Source organism: Magnolia sinica, chromosome 4 (genome assembly GCF_029962835.1).
Source record: "Magnolia sinica isolate HGM2019 chromosome 4, MsV1, whole genome shotgun sequence".
Classification (NCBI taxonomy): Eukaryota; Viridiplantae; Streptophyta; class Magnoliopsida; order Magnoliales; family Magnoliaceae; genus Magnolia; species Magnolia sinica.
In genome coordinates, this window is record NC_080576.1 from 113,401,218 (window position 1) to 113,425,766 (window position 24,549).

General features: G+C 41.0%; 1 protein-coding gene across 3 annotated transcripts; it reads left to right on the forward strand.

Annotated features, from left to right (window-relative positions):
- The first annotated feature begins 5,545 nt into the window (after positions 1 to 5,545).
- Positions 5,546 to 19,940, forward strand: LOC131243923 (probable anion transporter 6). Of its 3 annotated transcripts, none has more exons than XR_009170220.1 (3): positions 5,546 to 5,847; positions 17,760 to 19,448; positions 19,589 to 19,940. XR_009170220.1 is itself a non-coding variant. In XM_058243548.1 (3 exons), the coding sequence occupies exon 3, from the start codon at positions 17,923 to 17,925 to the stop codon at positions 19,297 to 19,299; it is 1,377 nt and encodes a 458-aa protein (XP_058099531.1). In that variant the 5' UTR covers positions 5,546 to 5,847; positions 7,694 to 7,976; positions 17,760 to 17,922; the 3' UTR covers positions 19,300 to 19,593. The 3 variants fall into 3 exon arrangements, 2 of the variants coding, with proteins under 2 accessions (XP_058099531.1, XP_058099532.1); XM_058243548.1 differs by adding an exon at positions 7,694 to 7,976 and having other exon boundaries at positions 17,760 to 19,593; XM_058243549.1 differs by lacking the exon at positions 5,546 to 5,847 and adding an exon at positions 6,927 to 6,945 and having other exon boundaries at positions 17,760 to 19,593.
- Positions 19,941 to 24,549: the final 4,609 nt, after the last annotated feature.

Below are 24,549 nucleotides of genomic sequence, written 5' to 3' on the forward strand. Positions count from 1 at the left end.
GTGTTTGGACGGATATCCAAAATCATACCGATTCAAAAAATGAACTGAGCTATACCATAGGAAACTAGTGGAGATGGAAGTCTCACCATCAAAAAGTCCTAAATGTGTGTGGGGCCCACCTTGGTGTGTATATACGGTCCGATTCAATCATCTGGCGTGCCACATAGTATGAATGGACGGGATGGATCTAATGCATGGTTGTCCCAAAAAGCACTTGGTTAACGCAAGTCAGATCGTCCGCGTGCCTACGTAAGTGGGAAGCACCCACTCTGACTTGGAAGCACAGCCATCATTTCCACTTTTGGCTGTTCATCCAGTACTGGGTACGACCAAAAGTAGAAAAGATGGCCGTGGGGTGCAGGACTCCAGACCATTCATTCGGTGGGCTCCACCTTGGATGGATTACGGTCCAAACAATGACACTGATATGATGATCTCAATTGTCCGGATATCCCAACTTATGGCCAGCTAATGGACGGTTATAAGCTTCCAAGTAGAAGTCACTAGATCAAACGATCAGGATGGTTTCTCAAGGATGTCTTTCAGGCCAATGCCTGTACGTAGTGAGCCTCGCAGGATGATGGGTCCATACCATACCATACCATGCAGAAGAGGAAGATGGTGTTTCACGAGGGTTAATAATTGGATAGATTCATCTCTCCACAGGACACGTGTTAGGGTGATTGTAACCAATCGGGCCCATCGATATACTGACATCAGATGGACGGTTTGATTTAAAAACACAAAACCCGTGAAGCGGTCCTATCAATTAAATGTTTTACAGTTTATACCCGTGCATATTGGACAGTTAGCTGTTTATGTTTTCCACCGTCACCTTAATGGCAGTTGATCAGATGGTTAGGATTGTCTTTCGAATAGTGTGGAATTTGAGAAATAAACCATCCATGGTAGGGCCCCACATATGAGAGAACCTGATTTGAACATCGCCCAGCCATGGATACTGTAGTGAGATGGCTATACCATGTTACAGTTCTTCCGAGCTCCACCGTACCGGCTCCAAGGACTTGTACGGTATCATCAGCTACCATGGGTAGCTACCGGTGGGGCCTCTGTTTCAGTGATCCAAACCGTTGATCCTGTTAGCCCATCATGGATGAGATGCTACGGAAAAGTCTCTCGATCAAAAATTCGTAATCGGTGGCCCCACAAATAACGAACATATCGTTAAAGGAAAAGCTCGTCAAGAATCCGACAAAAGAGAAAATAGAAAAAAGGGGCGTATAGTAATTCTGATCTTTTGGCGACGGTGGGCCCGTCAAATCAATGGTCCAGATCATCAAAACACGAGTCCACTTGCAATTTATTTAGCGCGAATCCGTTCCTGGGGTCAAGGGAGCGCTCTTGTGATCCAGAAAATCCGTTGAATAGGAGAAAGCCACTGTGCATCGCACGTGACCCGAAGCAATCGTAGCCATTAAATCAAGGACCCAAAATGGGCTGTGAGAGATAAACGATCTTACCGTCCATTTTAGATGCAAGCCAGGAAGGGTTAAATGGTAGGCATTTCTCTCCACTTTTTTTTTTTTTCGGTGGTGCGCGCACTTGAGCTTGGATCAGCCAATGTTTTGGGCTCATGTGCTAACATGAGAGGGGCCTGGATTGCGTACTGCCCCCTCCGGTACTCGGTCCATGCAGGGGCCTATGGAACACCATGATGTATTGGTTTCTACACGGTCATCCATTTTTTCATATCATTTTAGGGCATGACCCCAAAAATGAGGTAGATCCCAAACTCAAGTGGACCACACCATAGGAAACGGCAGTAATAATGACGCCTAAAATTGAAACCTTCGTAGGGCACACTGCGATTTTTATTTTCCATCCGGACCTTTTATAAGGTCACATAGACCTGGATGAAGGGAAAACACAAATATCTGCTTGATCACCACTTCCGTGGCTTCCAGGAAGTTTTAATGGTGAGCGTTCAATCCCCACCGTGAGGTCCACTTATGACTCGGATCTGTCTCAATTTTTGGGTAATCCTGTAAAATGATCTAGAAAACTGGATGAACGGTGTGCACAAAGCCCATACATCATGGTGGGCCCCATAGAGCCCTTGGACCGACTCCGTCCAGCGTGGTAGGACGCAATCCGCTTCAATCCGCGTCCGACTGCGACTATCACCATCAGTGGATGAATCAGAACAATGAAAAGTGAATATTTAATGGATCACATTCAACTTTAAAAATCAAAAGACGTGATCATTCATTAAGTATGATTATAGGATAATAGCTTACTTATGATAGTATCATAAACATGGTCGGCTCAAATCAGACCATCTGATCATGTGGCCACAGTGGCGGCGTCACACGCTTGATCGTAAGTCGCGACAGAGGCACATCCCCGCTGGATAGTTTGAGGGGCATTTTGGTACTTTTCGGTACAGCTTTCGAACGCAACAGCCGCGGCATTTTTATAAATGATAAAAAATTCGGTAGAGCCAGGAGAACAGGAATACGGTAGAGCCATCTCTCGACGCTACACGTGTCATGATGATATTATAATCTAGACTGTCCATATTGTGGACCTTGTCATGGATGGCTTGTATGTAAAATATAAAACTGATTAAATGACCTAATCTACCGTATCAAACTGTTTAGTTTTTTACCGTTTATTTGAATCCGACTGACGAGACGATTAAAGCCATCCAATCTATATGTATTTTGACCCAACTTACCTCCAAAATACGTGATACTAACACTTGTGCGGCATAGAGATGGCCCTACCATATTCTGTTTTTCGACTCTACCATATCATTTCCCAAGAAAAACTGGCACGGGAGATGATGATACGGTAGATCTAGAATGTGGTAGAGCTATTTCTCCACCGTGCATTTGGCAAGGGATGTTCTGATCGAGCCGTACATTTAATTCGCTCTGTCATGGATGATGTACATTTCAAAATTCACACGAATCAGACAATGCATTTTATCACATTTCACCGGTTTCTCTTGATGAGTGTTTCGCCGTTACCGATTTTCATTTCACACCGTTGCATTGTGGGCCACTTTCAAATAGATAGAATAGTCTGATAATTGTTCGTTTCAAATCAATGTCCATCCAAAACTAAATGGACGGACGTGATTGAGACATTACCCTGCTACTCATACTCTGTAGAGTTTGTCTCTACCATATTCGGGTTCTACCGGTCTCTACCGTATCATCTCCAGCAGACGGAGAGAATCATCCATTCATTCAAGTCAACACGCACCTATACACGCCAAGGAATGCTAAAGTGCACTCGCTCAACCTCACAAACCTGTTTGCAATTGGAGCCGTTGATTGGGAGCTCCCAGCTGTGCGGATGCCATATGTCAGAGATCAGGACGATCAGATCATCAAGTGGCCACACGAATGAAGATAAATGAAAGATCGACCGTTGGATGAATTCTAAGAAATAGCGTTGCCTGATGAACGGCCTGGATATCCCACAGAACCCCAGTGTTTCCACGACGGAGGCGAGTGCATTTTGTAACTGAACTGGAGTGAGTGAGATTAGCCCATACACGCAACCACATGTGCCAGTCTCTTATGTGAAGTGTCAATAGGGACCGTCCATCTGGCTGGGAAACGGATTGGCTACTCCCCCTGCCATCAGCCCGGTGGCTATGGTCGGTGCTCTGTGGGCCCCAACATGATGTATGTGTTTCATCCATTCCGTTCATCCATTTTTACAGATCATTTTAAGGCTTGATCCCAAAAAATAGAGGGATATAAATCTAAGGGGGACCACACCACAGGAAAACAATAGCGATTGGATATCCGCCATTAAAATCCTCCTTAGGCCCAATGTACTGTTTATTTAACATCCAATCTGTTGATTAGGTCATACAGGCCCAGATGAAGGGAAAAAACAAAAATCAGCTTGATCCAGAACTTTTATGGCCCCAAAACGTTTATAATGGTTGACTCTCATTCACCACTATTTCCTGTAATGTGGTCCACTCGAGATTTGTATATACCTCCTTTTTTGTCTCATATGTTAAAATGAACTGGAAAAATAGATGGACGGCATGGATGAAAAACATACATCATGTTAGCCCATCCGTTTCCATCTGGCAGAACCTCTTATCTACAGTTAATATTTCAAGAACCACACCTATCATGTGTTACTTTCCTTCACTTTCTTTCGCTGAATTTCGTGCATTAACCATTTTCGTCTTCTAACACTACTGTGGAAGCATCAGCCATCCACAGTAAATACCACCACATCGACGGTTCTGATTTATACATCATCCTGCCACGTGTACTCTGGACCGGCGGCCGTATCATATTTCATTTCTATCCGCTGCACCGTATCATTTCCCATACTTCACAGCAAGAGAACATCTGACGAGTGGGCCCACATGGATTTAAATCCCGTACGCCACGTCAGGGAACCGGATTCGGTAAGACCGGGGAAACCGGAAACACACCGTGCGTTCGGTGAGCCGCTGACGTGGCTAGATTCGATTGGTTAAGCTCACGTGTGACGTCGGTCGAGTAACGAAAGCACATTTCAAACGGGAGTGGATCCGTGTAACCGGGGTAATCCCGCAGCAGGTGTTTCCGTTACAGTGGGGTCCACCTTAATGATATTTCGTACATCCACCCTGTCCATAAATTTTTTCAGGTCATTTGAGAACGTGATCCCAAAAATTAAGTAGATCCAAATCTAAGGTGGACCACACTACAGGAAAGAGTTATGATTGAAAGCCTAACATTAAAAACTTCCAAGGCCCACCGTAATTTTTATTTTCCATCCAACCCATTGATAAGGTCAAAAGGACATGGATGGAGTGAAAAATATAAATATAGGCTTTATCCAAAACTTTTTTAGGCCACAAAACTTTTTTAATAGTCCGTAAACACCGTTTCCAGTGTTATGGTACACCTTTATTTGGTTCTTCTTAATTTATTATGATCACGTACTGAAATTAGCTGGAAAAACCGATTAACGGCGTGGATATACAAAAATCTTATCAAAGTGGGCCTCCTATGGTAAGGGTAACAACTACTACGGTGTTGCCCGAGTAACACCTAATCCGCTCCCGTGCAGATGAGCAGATCTAACGCTCAAGCTGACCACACCAAATAATAATCTTGGTTGCATTAAATGCAAGTTGCATTAAGTGCAAGAGTCATCTTTGGTGTGGTCCACTTGAGCGTTGGATCAGGCTTTTTTTTTTTCATATGCCTTAAAATGATATGAGAGAAGGGATGAACGGTGTGGATAAACAGATACATCACGGTGGGCCCGCCCACAGAACTGCCCGTTCATGGCTAGAGACGGCGGGGTAGGACGCAATCCGCGTCCGGTTACATGCTTTGTGGGGCCATCTCTGACGAGCAACGTGGCCCCATCAGATCTCTCCAAGCCAGGGCCTCACCGAACTCGGTCTTTCCCCCGCTCACCGTCTAAAGGGTGGGCCTCAACATAACTGTTGGCTTGTATGCCCCACACTCGAGCTATCTCGTACGTGCGTAAGTGCGTGTAGAGCTTAGCAAAAGAAAAACTCCCATTTCATATCAATACCATTTTTATCCTATACGCCAGTTTCTCTCTCCATTCTCTCTTTCCTTCACCGCACAAAACCTCTCTCTCTATCATTTTCGCCTGAGAATTATCAGAAAAACTCTCTCCATTGACTCAAACCCATCGATTTCAGACACATTTCAGCCGCTTCTTCCCCTCTTTCAAAGTAAAAAGGAAAAGAAAAACATCATTCAAAATCAGTATTTCCCTATCCAAACAGCATTTCTGGATTTATGATCGATTTTTCTTCAAATGGGTTTTTGCTGAGAAACACATTGCAGCTGTTTTTTCATGGTTCAGACTCATTTACAGGTGCGTATCCTTTGATTTTTCTAACCTTTTGCTTGATTTTTTCTCTCTGGGCTTTTGGTACTTTAGGTGGTTATGTTGCTGCCTGAGGATTTCTAAGAAAAGGAAATTGGGCAAGGGTGCCTAATTGTTTTTCGAAAGACTAGAGAACCTGAAATCAACCACTGAGTCAACTAGCTTTGTGTGGTTTTTCTTGTTCGAAGTAGTAGAGTTAGTTATAGACGTATAGTCCCCGATCCCGTTGACTGAGGACCAAGGCAAGCAGGGGGGGCATAGCGGGGGAATAGATTGAAGAGGCAGCAGGCAATGGGAATCAATCAAATCCCATCGCTCCAACCAAAAAAGTCCAGAACGCCGCCGGGTACTTTCCACTGTACCCCACCGACGCTTTCTATCCGAAGCGCTCAATTAGGTCGAAGATACAATTGAAATTCATTTTCAGGCATGTTTCAGCATCTTACTATCCTCTTTCATTGTCAAAACACCCATCACAACCAGCCATTCTCTACACCAGACAACATAAATGCATTCATGATCGATCTTTCTTGTTTTATTTCGAATGGGTTTTTGTTAAGAAATAGGTGGGTGCTTTTCCTTTCATGAATCAGAACCATTTCCAGTTGCGTATCTTTTGATTATAATTTTTTTACTATGTTTGATTCTTTATCTGATCTTTTACTAAATCAGGTGGTTTTGGTGTTGGTCTTGTCGGGTTTTGTTATTTTTTTATCGTTTGGAGATTGATCAATTGCAGACTTGAATGTATTTTGATTTTGGTGTTCTATGTTCCCGTCTGGGCTTTCCTTTAATTTGAAGTTCAAGTGTCAGTGTTTTTTTTAAAAAAAAAATAAAAATAAAAATTAATTATTTAAATTAATCATCTGGAGACTGTCTGAGATAAGGCTTTGATAGCGTTGGTCGGATCGATGGCTTGAAGCCATTCTTTGTTGTTGTGGGGCATAAGTGTGTTTTCCTGGACCAGCGCAAAGACAGTCAAATGACTTGGGGCAATAGGATTCATGTAGCCGACCCCAACGAGGTGGGATAAGGCTTGGATGATGATGATGATGATGATTTGGAGATTGTCAGATAGCAATATCTGTGCCCCCCCCCCCCTCAATTTAATGTTTGGTAAATCCGATATTGTGGAATGGATAGGCAGAAATTGCAATTGTGAGGAATCTGTATTTTGTTTTTGCTTCTATCTCAGGTGTTGTTTAACTAAGCATTCTGTTGTTGATTTTAGTGGCTTGTTTTCTGATCTTTTAGCTGTTAGATAGATCAGCAATGGTGATGAAATGTTAGCTTTAGGGACAGACTATGGTGTGAGTTTGATATGCCCAAGGGTTCATTAGCAATGCATGTATAATACATTTTGCATGTGTATGTGAATTGAGACTGTCCAAATCACAGGCCCCCGATGTATATGGAACCTTACATTCTAAATTTACCATGCAAAATTGGATGGTTGAGATTGTCTTATTGCATGATTCTTCAGCTATGCTCCATCCACCATGGGGAGATGAGTTGGACTGTATGGATTAATACAATGCTTTGAAATTAACTGCAAAGCATAAGCTAAATACAAGACATGCTTTGTACAATTTGCGTTATTTCTAACCTTCCTTTTATTTATCTAACTAATAATAGATGGGAAGATGATCGATTAAAATCCAATAAACCTGTTCAAGGCCTCCCTCACCTCTTGATCCTTACCCATCTTTATCCATGAAGTGAGGCCAATATATCAAACCGATCATCAAGCTCAATACAACTAGCATAAGTACGACAACAAAGTGCATCTCTTGCATTTTTCATTATTTATTTATTTCTTGTTTGAATGGTGCAGCTCCGACCCCAAATTGGGATAAGGCTTTAGATGATAATGGTGACAAATGGTGCAGCTCTTGCGTTTATCAACTTGATTGTTCATTAAATGAGCCACCTATCTGCTTACACTGCCATCCATGCCCATTATGGGAGTTTATTTTGTTAGCAATTCTACTAGGGTCTACCCACCCCCCCTTCTATTCTATCACCAAGGTTTCTTCAATGAATTCTCTTGTAAGATACACCCTCCCTAAGTCAAGAGATTGTATTGGCTTGAGCTTGGAGCGGCTCCTGTGAAATCGGTATTTTCCAATTCTTTCCTTATTGCCAAACCAACCTTTTATTTATCTAACTAATAGTAGATGGGAATGTGAGCAATTAAAATCCAATAAACCTCTTTTAATAGAAAGCCTTGACCTTGTCGATAAATGGCTAATCATGAGGTGCATCTTACCATTTTTATTTTTTGTTTTTGGTTTCAATGGCGCATCTCTTGCATATATCAATTTGATTGTTCATAAAATGAGCCTGTCTACTAACATGACATTTGCTCGAATACATTCAACATACTACAATAAGATACATCAAGACTCTAGCCATTGTATTTGGGCCTTTTTCAACAACACAAACCATTTATTTCATAGGGCTCCCTTGGATAGGGGATGCCCAAAAAATAATAAAATAATAATAATTCTTAGATAAAATAGTTCAACCCATTGATTATACAAAAGTTCTGGTGACCATTCATGTTCAAGGCAAAAGAGCCAATAATTATTGGAGTCTTGAAATAATGAACTGAGAGCTTTTATTTGTTTTCTTTCCACTGTGAAAGTGCGACTTGGTCATATAAATGGTTTGGATTATCATAAGATGACCCAGATTTAAAGGCCAAAGTTCGGACGTATCATATCGCAATACATCAGGAAGTATTCGAGCATAACTCTGCTAACATTGCCATCTGATAGAAATAAATATTGGAGAATTTTTTTGTGTATTTCATTGAGCATGGTCCTCTGAATATATACAAGAGGAAGGGCACCAATCAAGGAGATTACTATCAATTTATCCCTAATCAAATCTAATAAAATGGAAAATATACAAAGGAATTTTTTTTCCTTTTATACAAAAGAGGAATATAATCTTTTTTAATATTTCCATTTTCCTATGCTCCACTTCAAGTTAGTGTGTGAAGGTCCGTAACGTCCAACTTGCCAAGTAAATGATCAAATTGTTCCCGACCAAGAGCTTTTGTGAAGATGTCCACAAATTATTGATCAGTTGGCATGAATGAAATACGTAGAATGTTAGAGGATATTTTTTTTTCATGAACAAGATGACAATCAATCTCTATACATTTGGTCCGTTCATGAAAAATAAGACTGCTTGCAATGCAAAGGGCTACTTGATTATCACAATAAAGGTGCATAGGTTGGCTTTGTGGAATGCCGAGAACTTGGAGAAGAGTTTTGAGCCAAGTGAGTTCAGAAGTGGCACTAGCCATTACGCGATACTCAGCCTCAGTACATGATCGTGAAAGTGTTTTTTTTTTTTTTTTTTCCATGAGAGAACTTTGTCCAAGCATTATAAAGTATCCCGTGGTAGAATGTTGTGTCTTGGGACAACTAGTCCAGTCAGAGTCACAATGAGCAGTTGAAGAGAGCTTTTGGAGGATTAAAAAAGTGCCTTTGCTAGGAGAAGACTTAAGATATCTTAACATGCGAATAGCAACATCATAATGAGGTTGGCGAAGCTGATGCATGAACTGACAGAAAATGTTAACCAAATAAACAATATTTGGTCTTGTAATGGTTAAGTAGATGAGGTGCCCAACAAGTCAATACATAGAGGGGTCCTGAAGAAGATCACCTTGGTCTTCGATCAAACTCAAATTTTGTTCTATAAGAAAAGCAATAGATCGAGCATCGAGATGACTGATATTCTTGAGGATGTCAAGAGTGTATTTGCGTTTCCTTAAGAAAATTCTAAAGGAATGTGCCACCTCAATGCCTATAAAATATTTCAGAGGACTGAGATCTTTAATGTGGAACTCTAGTATTTAAAATTTTCTTTGAGGCAGTGATGACAGAATGATTGTTGTTGGTGATAATCATTTCATCCACATAAACTAGGACCGTAGTGAAGATGGTGCTATCGGAAAGAGTGAAGAGAATAATTTGCAGAGGAGTGATGATGGCCTGCTTCTTTAAGAGTAGAAAAAACTTGTCAAACCAGTTTTTTTATGCCTGTTTGAGAGCATAGAGATACTCGTGTAGACGACACACGCGTTGCTTCCGGTGTTTGGCAAAACTGGGTGGAATAGTAATATAAACTTCTTCCTGAAAGTCCCCATGGAGGAAAGCATTGTTGACATCTAACTAATGTATTATCCAATGGCGAATAGCAGCCACAACCAACTGTCAGTGAACAGTGGTAAGCTTTGCAACAGGAGAAAATGTCTTATGATAGTCTAACCTTTCAATTTGATTATACCCCTTCGCCACCAAACGTGTTTTGAATTGTTCAATTGTACTGTTAACACGGTGTTTGACTTTGTACACCCATTTACAGCCAATGGGTTTTTTTTCCCTAGTGGTAAATGTTGTATTGTCCATGTGTAATTTTTTTTCATGCCTCAATTTCCGATGACATTACATCACACCAATGAGAAATTTTAACAGCTTGAGAAAAGGATGTTGGCTCATCATAAGAAGAAATGGAGGAAAGTAGGGCAACATGATTAGCAGAAAATCTATTATATGAAAGGAAGTTAGATAAGGGATAGAGAGTACCTGTAGAGGGATGTGAAGAGGTGAAGTAGGTGAGAAGGTGGGTGCTAGAGTGGGACATGCATAGTTTTTGAGACAGGTAGGTCAAGTGATAGCACGATGAGAACGGCAAAGGCCAGATGAAGATGGAAAAATGGAGGGTAGATGGTCAGGACTAGGAGTGGCGAGGATTGGAGGTGACAAGGGAAGATCAAGGGTTGCATCAAGGATTGGCATGGGGATGACGGGAGAATATGCGTCAGATATGGCAGCTGAGGGCTTGAATGAAAATGCGGTTTCGACGAATGTGATGTCTCTAGTGGTGAAAATGCATTTCCTTTCAAGATCGTAAATGCGATAACTTCGTCGCCCAAAAGGATAACCAACAAAGATGCATTTAGAAGCACGTGGTGCAAACTTGTGTCGATGAGAAGGATATGGGCATAAAACAAACATCCAAAGATGATTATATGATGGTTTATGTTTGAAAAGCATTTCGTATGGAGTTTTACCATCCAAATTGGGAGTGAGTATATGATTGATGAGATGAGTTATAGTTAGAATGCATTCCCCCATAACGATAAAGGTAAATGTGCTGAAAAGCACAAAGCTCGGGCAACCTCAAGGAGATGTCGATGTTTGCGCTCAACAACCTTACTTTTTTGTGGGGTTTCAACACAAGTTCGTTGATGAAATATGTCATTTTCTCGAGGGAAAAAGAATCTTGCATCGAGTTGGAGAGAAACTCGGTACCATTGTCAGTGCGAATTTGGTGAACAAAACATTGGAATTGAGTCCTAACCATGGCACAATTTTTTTTAGAAGTGAATATGTTTCAGATTTGAAACGCATAGGATAGACCCAAGTGCAACGAGAATAATTACCGACAATTGTGAGAAAATAGTGTGCACCAGCGTGAGATGGTGTGAGATACACACCCCAAATGTTTCAGTGAATCAAACCAAAAGAATGTGCACTATGAGTGCAACTTAATGGAAAAGGATGATGAGTTTGCTTAACATGTTGACAAATATCACAAGAAGGAAAAGTAACACCTGAAAATGGACAATATCTGAGATAAGCAAGATGTAAATGAGTGACCAAGACGCATGTGCCAAATGTTGGGGCTTGTAGGGTGAGTTGCGGGCATGGCTGATGGGGTGGGAATTGGGGTTGAACAATAGAGGTAGAGTCCATCTCATACTTCATCCCCTCCAAACGGCTTCCTTGAGAACAGGTCCTGAAAAACATTGAATGTAGAAAAAATATGCTAGCGCAATTTGAGCTTTTGGTGGGCTAATTGACAGACAAGCGATTAAAATAAAAAATGTGTGGAACACAAAGAACATCATATAAAACGAAATATGGAGATAAAAAGACCAAGCCAACATAAGTGATGGGCGTGACATCTCCAATTGGTAAGGTGATGGGTTTAGCATTATAAGGTTATGTGGGGTTTGTAAAGAGTGAGAGATTGGGTGACATATGGGTAGATGCTCCATTGTTTATGATCCAAGTGGTGCGAGGAGAAGAGATGTCAAAGTTGCAAAAGAAACAAGATGAAAAAGTCAACGTGCTGGATGATGTGGCCATTAGGTAGGAAAGGAAGCACCTAAAAGATGGAGTGATGGATGTAAAGAGGCGTGAGCAGTAGAAGAAGATTTGCGGACTGATTTCTTCAACCAAGAGACAAAGGTCATTAGGATGACTAGTTCAATGTTCAATTGTCCACAAAAAGGACATGTCCACAACACCAGGTTAAGCTCTCCAATCAAACATGGGCCTACCGTGAATCAGGCTTCAAAGCATTCAGTACATCACAATCTGGTGGGAGCATCTATGCATAAGCAACAATCACACAACGAATGGCCCACACAATCAGTGTGCGTCTAAGCAGAAAAAACTGGGCCTAAGCAGCCAGGATCTCGTTAGAAGATTCCACATATGTCCAAGTAACCGACACTTCTCCAATAGTAGACAGTCAGCAACTAATGACCTAGGAGATCATGTACATAACAAATAACACACTCCAGCAATCCAACAGGTAACAACCAATATGCGAATGGTTGAGGGACCACCATGATAGGAGACATAAAAAGCAGGAGGTCAACCGGTCTGAGCATGGTCGGCAGTAGGTGTGACGTGGTGATGAGGCCCATGGATGATGGGTTGTGGTTGCTTTGATGAACAGAAGATGGATTAGCATTGGCATGAAGGAATTAGGTCGTGTTTGGTGCAATGTATAGGGAGATGGGATGGGTTTGTCGGATGAGGTGGGGTGGTCAAAACCACTTCGTGTCTGAAACAATAGGGATTGAGGTTGCAACAGGTTTATAATGATTGGGGGTGGAGGAGCGAGGGCACTGTGCACTGGTCGAGGGTTGTCACCAGTTGTGGGGGCCCTATGCAGTAAATAGGGTGTGTTTGTTCTGATCATCTGATGAGTTTCACAGTGTCTGGAATGGAGGGCAACAACTGGCGGACGGATCGCACGGTGATGGTGATGGTGATGGTGATGGTTTACAATAGTGACAGATGTAGATGGGGTTGAATAGGGATTTTGAACAGGCGGAGATGGGAGATGGATTTTGCCAGATTTTCGTTGGTTCAAGGTTGTGATGGTAATCGCCGAATTTGCTAGTTGGTAGTAATCATCGAAGTCAATGGCAACAGATTTGGTTCAGGGTACCAGAGAGACGATGTCGGTGATGGGAATTAGGCATACGGCTGCAATAATAATGGGAACCAGAGAAGGGTCCATCACAGTAGGAATGATGGACCGCCAATCAAGATGAAGACATTGGACCTATTGATTCATGATCTTGCGCAGGTAGAGAATAGATTAGATCAAGGGCAGAGGTGAATGATGGCCTAGATTTGATTAGAGTTCAGATCTACCAATGATAGTACTGTAACAATGGCCCAAATCAGAAAATGGCTCTGATACCATGATAAAATAGATTTTGGAGAGAATTTTGTGTGTATTTCATTGAGTATATTACAATCAATTTATCTCTAATCAAACTTAATAAAAATGGAAAATATACAAGGGAATTTTTTTTTCCTTGTATGCAAAAGAGGAATATAATCTTTTCTAATATTTCCAATTTTCGTTATACCATCCATGCCCATTACTGTAGTTTCTTTGTTAGTAATTCTACTACAGACCCACTAACTCCCCATCTATTCCATTACCAAGGTTTCTTCAATGAATTCTCATAAGATGCGCCCCACCAAAGTCATGAGATTGTATTGGCTTGACCTTGAATTGACTCCCATCAAATCTGTATTTTTAGATTCTTTGCATAAAGTGTTGTTCGAAATTCTAGTGTACAGGTAGGTCCCGTCTTTGTGTTTCACAATAAATGTCCTGAGCAACAGATCAGTCAGATCTAAGGTGTTCCAAAACGGTAACGGTGGCCGTAACGGCCACCACCGTTACCGTTATGATACGGGCCGTAATGGTCGTTACGGCCCTCGCATCGACCGTTACAACCTTTTTTTTATTTTTTGAAAAAACTGTTACAGAACCGTTACGGGGTCATTACGGCCTTTTTTTTCTCTGTAACGGCCATTATGGCCGTTTCGACCCTGTAACGCGTAACAGTTATGACTATTACTGTTATGTAACGGCCATTACGTAACCGATTTTGAATACCTTGGTCAGATCAAGACTCCAAAAATGCTATGGAACTCGTACTGAACTTTAGTATTGCAAGTTTTGTTGGAGGCAACCATGTCTGAAATGAGGAGAGTAAGATTTATTTATTTATTTATTTATTACCAAGAAGCTTTCTTTCCTGGGCCCAAGACAGGTTGATAATATGAATGTCTGTTCTATGAGATCCGAGAACCTTTGGTAATGACCCCATAGTGGGGCATTGATGAGTATTGGGCTCATTGTTGTGGGCCCATAACCTATAGGTCCCAGGATCAAAACCTAGCTTTGACACCATGAAAGTGAGAAAATTGAGGTTAGCTAATCCTCTCTCTAACCCTAGTTTTATTAAACAAAATCACAATAGATTTGGTGTCCGTAGGAGCACGCAAACTAATAGTCCACATAGCCCAATAGCATAAGAAGGCTCACTACATCGGGGAAGTAGATACCCTAATATTCAATATGACATAGAAGGCCGTAGAGTGTGGATTAGATGGCTCCCTAGCAGCTTTATTGCTCATGGCCAAGAACAAAGACAACCAAGCCAATTAAAAGAGTGAACTAAATAACAAAGAATTGGGAAATGTATAGCTGGGTTTATATGATCTTGGAGCCGAGGATATGTAGACTATCCTTGAGCATTGAGTTTGAACAAGTGGGCCCTATGAGTTGTTGATCCAAACCTTTGATTTGATTGGCTCCAAGATGGGTAGACTGTGCTAAAAAACTCCCAAATTGAAAGCTTATGTGATTCAACCTCTCTTTCTTTCTGTTTTAGACAATTCTCATGTTCTCTTCTTAGCTTTCTATTTGTAGGCCATTGATAGAAGGGTTAGGATTGTCCAATCGGTAGAATTTTTGGGGAATCTCCCATTAAGTGTGCGGCCCATATGATAAACAGTCTGGATCATTAAACCATAAGCCCCACTTGTGCAAACTGAAGGCTCAAAGACACTGCATTTCCTTGGTTTGAGGATCATACAATTTCTCACAGAGATATGATTAGGAATCTGAAAATGTTGTCAAACAAAATAATAGAACAAAAACCAGACAATTTCATCTTAGAAGATTCTCGTGGGGCTTTTGTTGGATTTTTCGAAACGTAGCGGAATATAAAATGATTTGAAAAGTACAGATTTCAAGAATAGCATGAAGGATCCCATTTTGATGCATGCCATGTTTTTAGAAAAGCAAAAATGCACATAAACAATTTCATACCTCAATGTAGAAATCCATCGATTTTGTTGTTGTCGTTCTTCCAACTTAAATATTCTCTCCTTGATTCATCTTAGATTCAGGAGAGTAGAGAACCACCGTCCAAAACCATTAAGGACCAAGGGCTGAGCAGAGCCATCCATGGAATGGACCCCACAAGCAGGGACATGCATACGTCCAGGACGTGGGTGCGTCCCAGTCTCTCTCTCCACACACACTCTCTGGCTCTCTAATGTGGGCTTCCAGGGGGTTGGACGTCCAGGGCTCTCTCTCCCCTCTGAGATATGATCTATATGTAAGAGGAAGTTAGGGTTTTAAGGGTGCACCCCATTTGAAGCTCCAACGACCAACAGACTTTTGTGTTTCTACTATGAAGGAAGTTGGTTACACCTGTCTATTTCATGTATCCTAACCATCCATATTCCTCCACCGTTTTTGGTCACCATCCTTGGCCAATTCGCATGCAGGGACTGGATTAATAGATCTTAGCCATTGGTTGTCCATCAAGTATGATTGAAACAAATCAATGGTTAAAACTTATAGTTAATAGTTGAAAACTCACGGTTAACCAATTGAAAACATTAGAGGTGTTGGCTAGCCTTAAAATACCTGATGGGTGGTCCAAACCATAAGATCAGCCCACTCATAACATCTCGAGCAGACTAAGTGGATCTCTTATTGAATTGTGTGGACTTCGACAGTCATGATGAATGCACCCAATCACACCTACTTTTACTGGCCATGCAGTGGACTCATCAAGTGAGTCAAAGTAAGCTCAATTAGGACCTCTTCAACCACACATGCTCATGTCTAGGGATTTGGCGGAGTGAGTGCAGTCGCAAGTCCTTTAGTCTAGCCCAGATAAGTCTCCCAGTCTGGATGTTTGCCAACTGTCCTACCAATGCAAGTGTTCAATGGTTCCACCAAGTTACTATATCCATGGCACACTCACATGCTTGTGTGGGGTAGGGCTAAGGCAATGCCAGCACCAAGTCAACGTCCTTAAATGGTGGGGACTATCCACATTGAGACTAAGTTAGTCTCCTCTCATAAGTTGACCAATCATAGAAAACTACAGGTTTGTCCTAGAATCTGTGTGGTCATGGCCAGGGTAATAAGGTTGATGGAGCACAACTCTCCATTGGCCAATAGTCGTTGTGTCTAATCTCAGGTACCTTAGGACATTTAGAGGAAAAACCTCTTAAACACATATGAATAAACATGTGACACATTAATTAAGCCAATGGATGAATGATTGAATCATGCATGTAAACCATATAAAAGGTAATGTAATATTGGTTTTCCATGGCACAGCCCCAACTTCTTTTCTTCTCCTTTTGTTGCTCGTGTACACACCACACATATGACAGCATGGCACATTAATCCAGTCCATCCATCAGGAGATTGATGGAGCACAACTCTCCCTTGGGCAATAGTCGTTGTGCCTCATCTCAGGTACCTTAGGACATTTAGAGGAAAAACCTCTCTAACACATATGAATAAACATGTTACACATTAATTAAGCCAATGAATGAATGATTGAATCATGCATATAAACCGTATAAAAGGTAATGTAATATTGGCTTTCCAGGGCACAACCCCAACAACTTTTTCTTCTCTTTTTGCTGCTCATGTACACGCCACACATGTGACAGCATGGCACATTAATCCAGCCCATCCATCAGGTTGGTCCAACCTTATACGTGTTTTCCCAAAAATAAATCCGGTCCAATCAGCATGTGGGCCTCAATAATGGATAGAGGTTCATGGGTTAGAGACTTCAGCCAAGTTTTTAAGAACCCTATATTTGCTTTGCAAAATGTGGCCAAGATGACCAGTAGAGCAACCTGATTCTTGGGCATATGGCATCATCATAATGGTGCTGTTCTGATGGACGAGTTGGATCTCAGACATCATGCCATGCTGGCACATGTGCGGCGTGTGCATTAGCTTTATTCCACGCTTGTGTGGGCTTAGCAAAGCTCTATGTGTAGAGATACATGACATATTTAAAAATGTATTATTTATGTAAATTTTAGTTCATAAATGCATCAATTGTAAAAAGAAAAATATCTTCCTGACAAAAAATACATTATAAGTATATTAAACAGTATATAAATACTTCCAAAATATAAAACAAAGGCCAAGCGAGGTTTTCTCATAATTGCTATCTCGAAATGTGTCTGGTGCAACATGGTAATTCTTTAGGAAAAATGGAGGGTGCTTGTTTGACAAGTATTAGGTATTACAAATTAAAGAGAAATTAAGGTTCTCTTGTAAATTGTAATTGCAATTTCGACGTGTGTCCGGTGTTTGTTTAACAAGTTACTTCTTTAGGAAAATGGAGTGTGTGCATAGGAAATAACAATTTCCCGTATAGTTTCTTTCCCTCATAATCATCCTTTTTTCTCATTTTTTTTTTCTTGTTTTTTTGGTTTTTACAGGTTTTATCTGATCTTTTGTTGGTGTTTAGAGGCATGAAAATGCTGCCTTTGGTCTATACGTGTTTCCATATTGAGCGGAATTGATGGGTTTCATTTGTGTCTGGACGAATCATACACAGCTAAAACAAATGTATAAAATTTTCATGTGTATAACAAGTAGAATATGATAAGTATGAAATTTCCGAAGCGGTCCGTGCTTGTGCTTCCAAAGCGGTATGTGATTGTGCTTTTAATGTTCATTTCCACATGCATCTGCTACATCGAACGCGTCGGCTTCTCAATCGCTTACACAGTAGCTGCAGATGCTGTTGGGGTGAACCAATCAAGCAAGGGCATGATACTGTCAACGTTCTATTTCGGGTACGCAGTATCGCAGATCCCTGGAGGGTGGGTCGCGCAATGCATTGGGGGGAGACGTGTTCTACTACTGTCATTCGTATTGTGGTCCATGACATGTGCTTTAGTTCCGCTTGACCCCAACCGGGTCCAGATCCTGGTGATCGCTCGCTTGCTCGTCGGGGTGGCCCAAGGTTTCATCTTTCCCTCGATCCACACCGTTCTAGCACAGTGGGTCCCACCTCATGAACGGTCACGGTCTGTTTCTCTCACAACTTCAGGAATGTACCTAGGTGCAGCAGCCGGCATGCTCCTGTTGCCGAGCTTGGTTAAGTTCAAGGGGCCCCAGTCAGTATTTTTGGCTGAGGCCGCTCTGGGTTCCATGTGGTCTCTTCTTTGGTTCAAATATGCGAGCGACCCACCAGGTTTGGATCCCCTAAAAGCAACTGCTGCCAGTTTCGGGGAATCTTTGTTGCCGATCACGAAGTATAAAGATTCCCCAAAAGGGGGTTTGCAGAAGGTGAAGGTGGAGAATGGAGGATGCTCGGTCCGCGTCGTCAAAATACCATGGAAAAGGATAGTCCTCAGCTTGCCTGTTTGGGCAATCGTTGCGAACAACTTCACTTTCCATTACGCGCTGTACGTGCTGATGAATTGGCTGCCGACATACTTTGAACTAGGGCTCCGGCTTAGTCTTCAGGAGATGGGCTCGTCAAAAATGCTGCCTTATTTGAACATGTTCATATTCTCCAATATAGGTGGAGTCGTCGCTGACCACTTGATCACAAGAAGGATCATGTCTGTAACCCGGACCCGGAAGTTCTTGAACACGATTGGGTTCATTGTTGCAGCCCTCGCTTTGATGGCCCTCCCCATATTCAGAACTTCCACCGGCGCCGTCTTTTGTTCTTCCATTTGTCTCGGTTTCTTGGCATTGGGAAGAGCTGGGTTTGCCGTGAATCACTTGGACATTGCTCCAAGGTACGCGGGGATTGTGATGGGAGTTTCCAACACTGCTGGGACGCTAGCGGGCATTGTTGGGGTCGGGCTCACAGGCCGGATTCTTGAGGCAGCTAAGACCACCCATATGGATCTTTCGAGCCCAGAAAGCTGGAAGCCAGTGTTCTTCATTCCGGGGTGCCTCTGCATATTCAGTTCATTTGTGTTTTTGATATTCTCGACTGGGGAGAAGATTTTCGATTGAAGAAGAACACATTCGGACCCATCACAACACACCATCAGGCCACTTATACAAATCAGTCATTCAGCTTGCCCATCATTTTGTAGCATTGTTACCCTTCCCAAGGTGTTGATGTCTCCATCATCTGTGAAATGTGGAGTCGCCAAGATTGGGTATGTTGACAGCATTCAGTCGATTTTTTCTAGATTTTATTTTTTAATGGTATTTTTTAGACCTTTCAAAAAAGATTGTCATTTTTTAGATTTTATGTGAATTACTAGAACTTTTTCTTTCACGATTGGAAATTTTAAAGCTGAAGGTAGTCTCATGAACCAGATTGAGTAGAACCAGGTTGATTATTAAGTGGATTCTGCCATGAACATGCCCTGGCCCGAACATCATGCGGGGTGCACCAATTAGGTGAGTGAAATGTGTATGTTGAATGTTGACTGTTTTGTCAGATCCATATTTAGCCATCCATTTTTTTTCCATCTTACACATTTGGCCCGCCTGATGAGTGGGGACTGTCATGATATCTGTATGCTTATTTATATTTCACTCACCTCGTATAATATTTTTTAACTGTGTTCTTTCAATGGTCGAAGTGTCAAATGAAGAAGTGGGAGACGAATGGGTCTTAACAGGTCAGAGAGCTGTTTGTTCTATTTTTACACCGCTTGTTTTTCTTGTTGTAAAATCCTACTATGAAGCTGATATCGGCATTTTTCATACTTCTAAAACTTGGTGGCTCAACTTGAAACTCATCTGATTCAACTCAACTCAATGAGAAATCAAGCTGAGTCTCCATGAAACTCACTGGCGAGCTCAACTTGGTTTACGACTGGGAATGACTCATCGAGTGGGCTTGCCTGCTCGGTCGACTCGAGTTGCTGAGTGAATTCACCTTTAAATAAAAGATAAATGCATCTGAGATCACAGTGTTTACCAACAAGCCACGGTTATTTATGTTTTCATTTTTATTTTCTTTGCTGCAAAATACGATATTATAAAGGCACTTAAAGCAAAGATAGTAAGAAGGTGGAGGGTTTGAGAGCTTCATGGTAAATGTTATTCAAACTCCAGTCTTCAAATTCAGCCAAATTTTCTTGTTAGCTCTGTACCATATGGATGACTTCTCAGGATGGGCCTTGTCCTCCCTTTAGTATGTTGATAACCATCGATCTCTATCTGTCATGTACCAAGACTCTAGGCTGACTTGGGCTATGAAACAAAGCATAAAATTCTGTCATGTACCTAGAGCACAGGCAAGGAAGCCCCTACTATTCTGCTAAAACACTGCACTAGACCCCTAATATGTGATGGCCCATTGGTGATCCATCAAAGCTATTTTGTGTTTTGGTTAGATTATTTTTCTACTCTTACCATTGTGAATATCTATTGTTATTATTGAAATATTAATCCTAGTTTTTAAATATTGGGTCGAGTCGAATTGAGTTTTCAAGTCAACCCGACAAGGCTGGATATCGAGTCAAGTCCTAGTTAAGTTTTTTGAATTATGATGTTTCTAACATGTTGTTCCATATGTGGGTAAGTCAGTTTTTTCGAGTCTGTTTCGGTACAGGCAGCCCATTTTGGGCCGCATGGTGTGTGTGTGCATGACAACTAGACTCCACCATGATGATCAGACACCTAAAAATTAGGGCAATCCAACAATCAGGTGGGCCACACATCAGAGAACAATGTATCTTTCTCCATAAAAATCTCTAAATTCACGTGTAGCGTGTGGTGATTGGATTGGTCTGATTTTTAGATGAATTCACCTGTTGGATGGTTTGGATGATGCAAACATAATATAGGGCCAACCATAAGAGATTTTATGAGATCTACACCATCCATCAGATGTGCCCCTTCATGGTATATCCTTGGGAAAAATAAAAAATAAAAAATCAGCACAATCTACGTTTCAGGTAGGCAGCACCGAAGGAAACGGTGGAGGGCGTTTGGCGCATGGTATTAGATGGGATTAGGTAGGATGGAATTCCACTCTCAGAAGTAGACTCTGAAGTTTCAAATCCCGGTCAAGGGTTCTTAGGCCCAGTTTGTTAAATCTAAAGTCTAAAGCCTGAAATCTGAAATCTGAAGCTGAATCTGAAATCTGAAGCCTGAATATGAAATCTGATATGGCTGAAATCTGAAAATTAATTACTGAATTTGAAACAATTTATTTGTTAACAAACATTTGAAATGTCTGAAATATGTTAATTTGACATATTTACCCCTATTTCCTGTTTGGAAATGTTTTACATTATAAAGAAATTATTTTTTATTAAATAAAAATAAAATTATTCTATTTAATTTAAATAAACTATAAAGTACTTAATAGAAAATTAAAATATAATTATTCATAAAAATAGATAAAAAATTAATGATTTGCATGTATAAATACAGGTAAAAAGTTTTGGATCAAGCTGATTTTTGTTTTTTGTTTTTTTTTGTTTACTTCATCTGGGAATGTATGACCTAATAAACATATTGGATGTCAAATAAACAGTATAGTGGGCCCTATGAGGATTTTAATGGTGGATATCCAATCACTATTGTTTTCCTGTGGTGTGGTCTACCTGAGATTTATATCCCTCGTATTTTTGGGATAAAGACATAAAATGATACATAAAAATAGATGAATGGAATGGATGAAACACATGCATCATGGGGGCCACAGAGCACCGACCACCACCAATCGGGATGGTGGCAGGGGAGTAGACAATCCGTTTCCGTATCCAGCTATATAGCTGGTGGAGATGGGTGCGGATTAGATACTGACGAGACTCGCTACGGAAGTGACGTCACTAAGTTCCGTGGACTCCACTATGATGTATGTGTTGTATCCACGACGTCCATTCATTTAGAGATATTATTTTAATGCATGACCCAGAAAATGAGGCAGATCCAAAGCTTTAGTGGACCCCACCACATAAAACAATGGGAAGATTGATGTCCACCGTTGAAACTTTTTTCGAAATCCAACCTATTAAAAAGTTAAAAAAGCATTAAAGTAGGGAAACCACAAACATCGGCTTGATCAAAAACTTTTGTGGCCTTTATAAGTTTTTAATGGTGGTATCACTCTCTCCACTGTTTTCTATGGTGGGGTCCACTGGATCTTTGGATGTAACTCATTCTTTACATCTTATCCTAAAATCATCTCTCCAGATGGATGGACGGCATGGATACAAAACATACATTATGGTGGGGCCACAAAACTTGGTGACGTCACTTCAATAGCAATCCCGTTGCCGCCCATCTGCTCCAACGCGGATTGCGTCCTACCTCCGCCCGGACACATTACCGTCAGGGCAAGCTCTGTGGAGCCCACCGTGATGTAAGTATTTTATCTAAGCCATTCTTCGTTTTTTCTCATATTATTTTAACATATAATCCTAAATATTAAGCAGGTACACAACTCTAGTGAACCACCCCAAAGGATGCTACATTGATAATGACATCCACCGTTGAAACCTTTTTGAGGGCTACTGTGATGTTTTTTACACCATCCAACCTATTCATTAGGTCATGTAGACGTGGATGAAGTGAAAACATTAATATCAACTTGATCCGAAACTTCTTCAACTCCTAAGAAGTTTTTAATGGTGGACGTTCAATCCCCACCTTGTGGTCCAGTTAATCCCTGGACCTGCCTCTTTTTTTAGCTCACACCTTAAATAATATGAAAAAAGTTGATGGACGGTGTGGATCAAACACATAAATCATGGTGGGGCATAAAGAAATTTTAGAGGTTAAAAGTTAGTTTTGCATTGCACAAACAATTTAAAGAGAAACAATTGTCATATTAACTTAAAAGGAATAATTTTGGAAACAAAAACTTTTGTTTAATAAAAAATTCGTTGAGCGCATTTCATGTTCACCGTTAAGCTATACTCCTATCACGAAAAGAATTCAGTGAAAAACCTCTTAGTGCTTTTCTTCTCTTATTGATGCATTAACAAACACCACTAAACACAGAATATTTTCTCTATTCTGCGTTAAGTACAAAAATTAAGCGTTAACAAACAGGGCCTTACTCTTACTCGGGTGGTAGATTGTTAGAAGTTCCAACTCCGGTTAAGGGTTTGAGTACCCATTGGTGGTGAAATTCCACTAGTGTGTGGGGTGTGTGCGGAAATGCTCGGAATTAAATTAGATGGAATTACATTTGGTCCGTGCCAATTCCACTCAATGTTAACAAGTTGTGTAGGTCTGACCATGATGTGTGGGCTATATCCACACCATTCACCCATTTTTTGAGATCATTTTAGAGCGTGGGCAAATTTAGGTAGATCTAAAGCTCAAGTGGACCCCACCATAGAAAGCAGTGGGGATTGAACACCTACAGTTGAAAACTTCTTTGGGGCCACATAAGTTTTAGACCCGTCTCATTTTTATGCTCATGCCATAAAATGAGGTGACAAAGAAGATAAACGGTTTGGATATAACACATAGGTGTTATTCTCAATAGTTTCAAATGATTGTGGGAATATCTATTCAATGTAAAGCGGACCAAAGAATAAATCTCATTCTATTGGAAATAGGGAAAATCCCGGTTACATATAATAATTACATTTTTTGAATCTCATCTCATCTAATCTTTCCCAATACCGTGGGCCAAACACCCACAGGTTTTTGGGGGCGGATTGGATACTGACAAGGTCAGTAGCCAGCTACTGAAGTGATGTCACAAAGCTTTGTGGACCATACATGATGCATGTGTTGTATCCATACCGTCCAAATATTTTTAGAGATAGTTTTATGTCATTACAAAGAGAATGAGATAGATCTAAATTTCAAGTGGACCCACCACAGAAAACTGTGGGAGCAGTCACAGCCACCGTTGAAACATTTATAGGGCCCACCATAATGTGCTTTTGAGATCCAACCTATTCATAAGTTAACATAGAGATAGATGAAGTGAAAAAATAAAATAAAATCAACTTGATTGGAAACTACTGTGGCCCATAAGAGGTTTTGAACAGTGGATGTCACTGTCCCCAATATTTTCTATGGTGTGTCCGCTTGAACTTTAGATCTATCTCATTCTCTTTGTAATGCCGTAAAAAGATTTCTAAAAATGTTTGGACGGTACGGATACAACACATGCATCATGATGTGTCCACAGAGCTTGGTGACGTCACTTCAGTAGCCATTCGGCTACTGAACTTGTCAGTATCCAATCCGCGACCCAGGTTTTTGCATGGGCCTACCGTTGTGTTTATATTCCACCCAGTCTATGAATCAGTGGAACGCTCCAGTTCATTC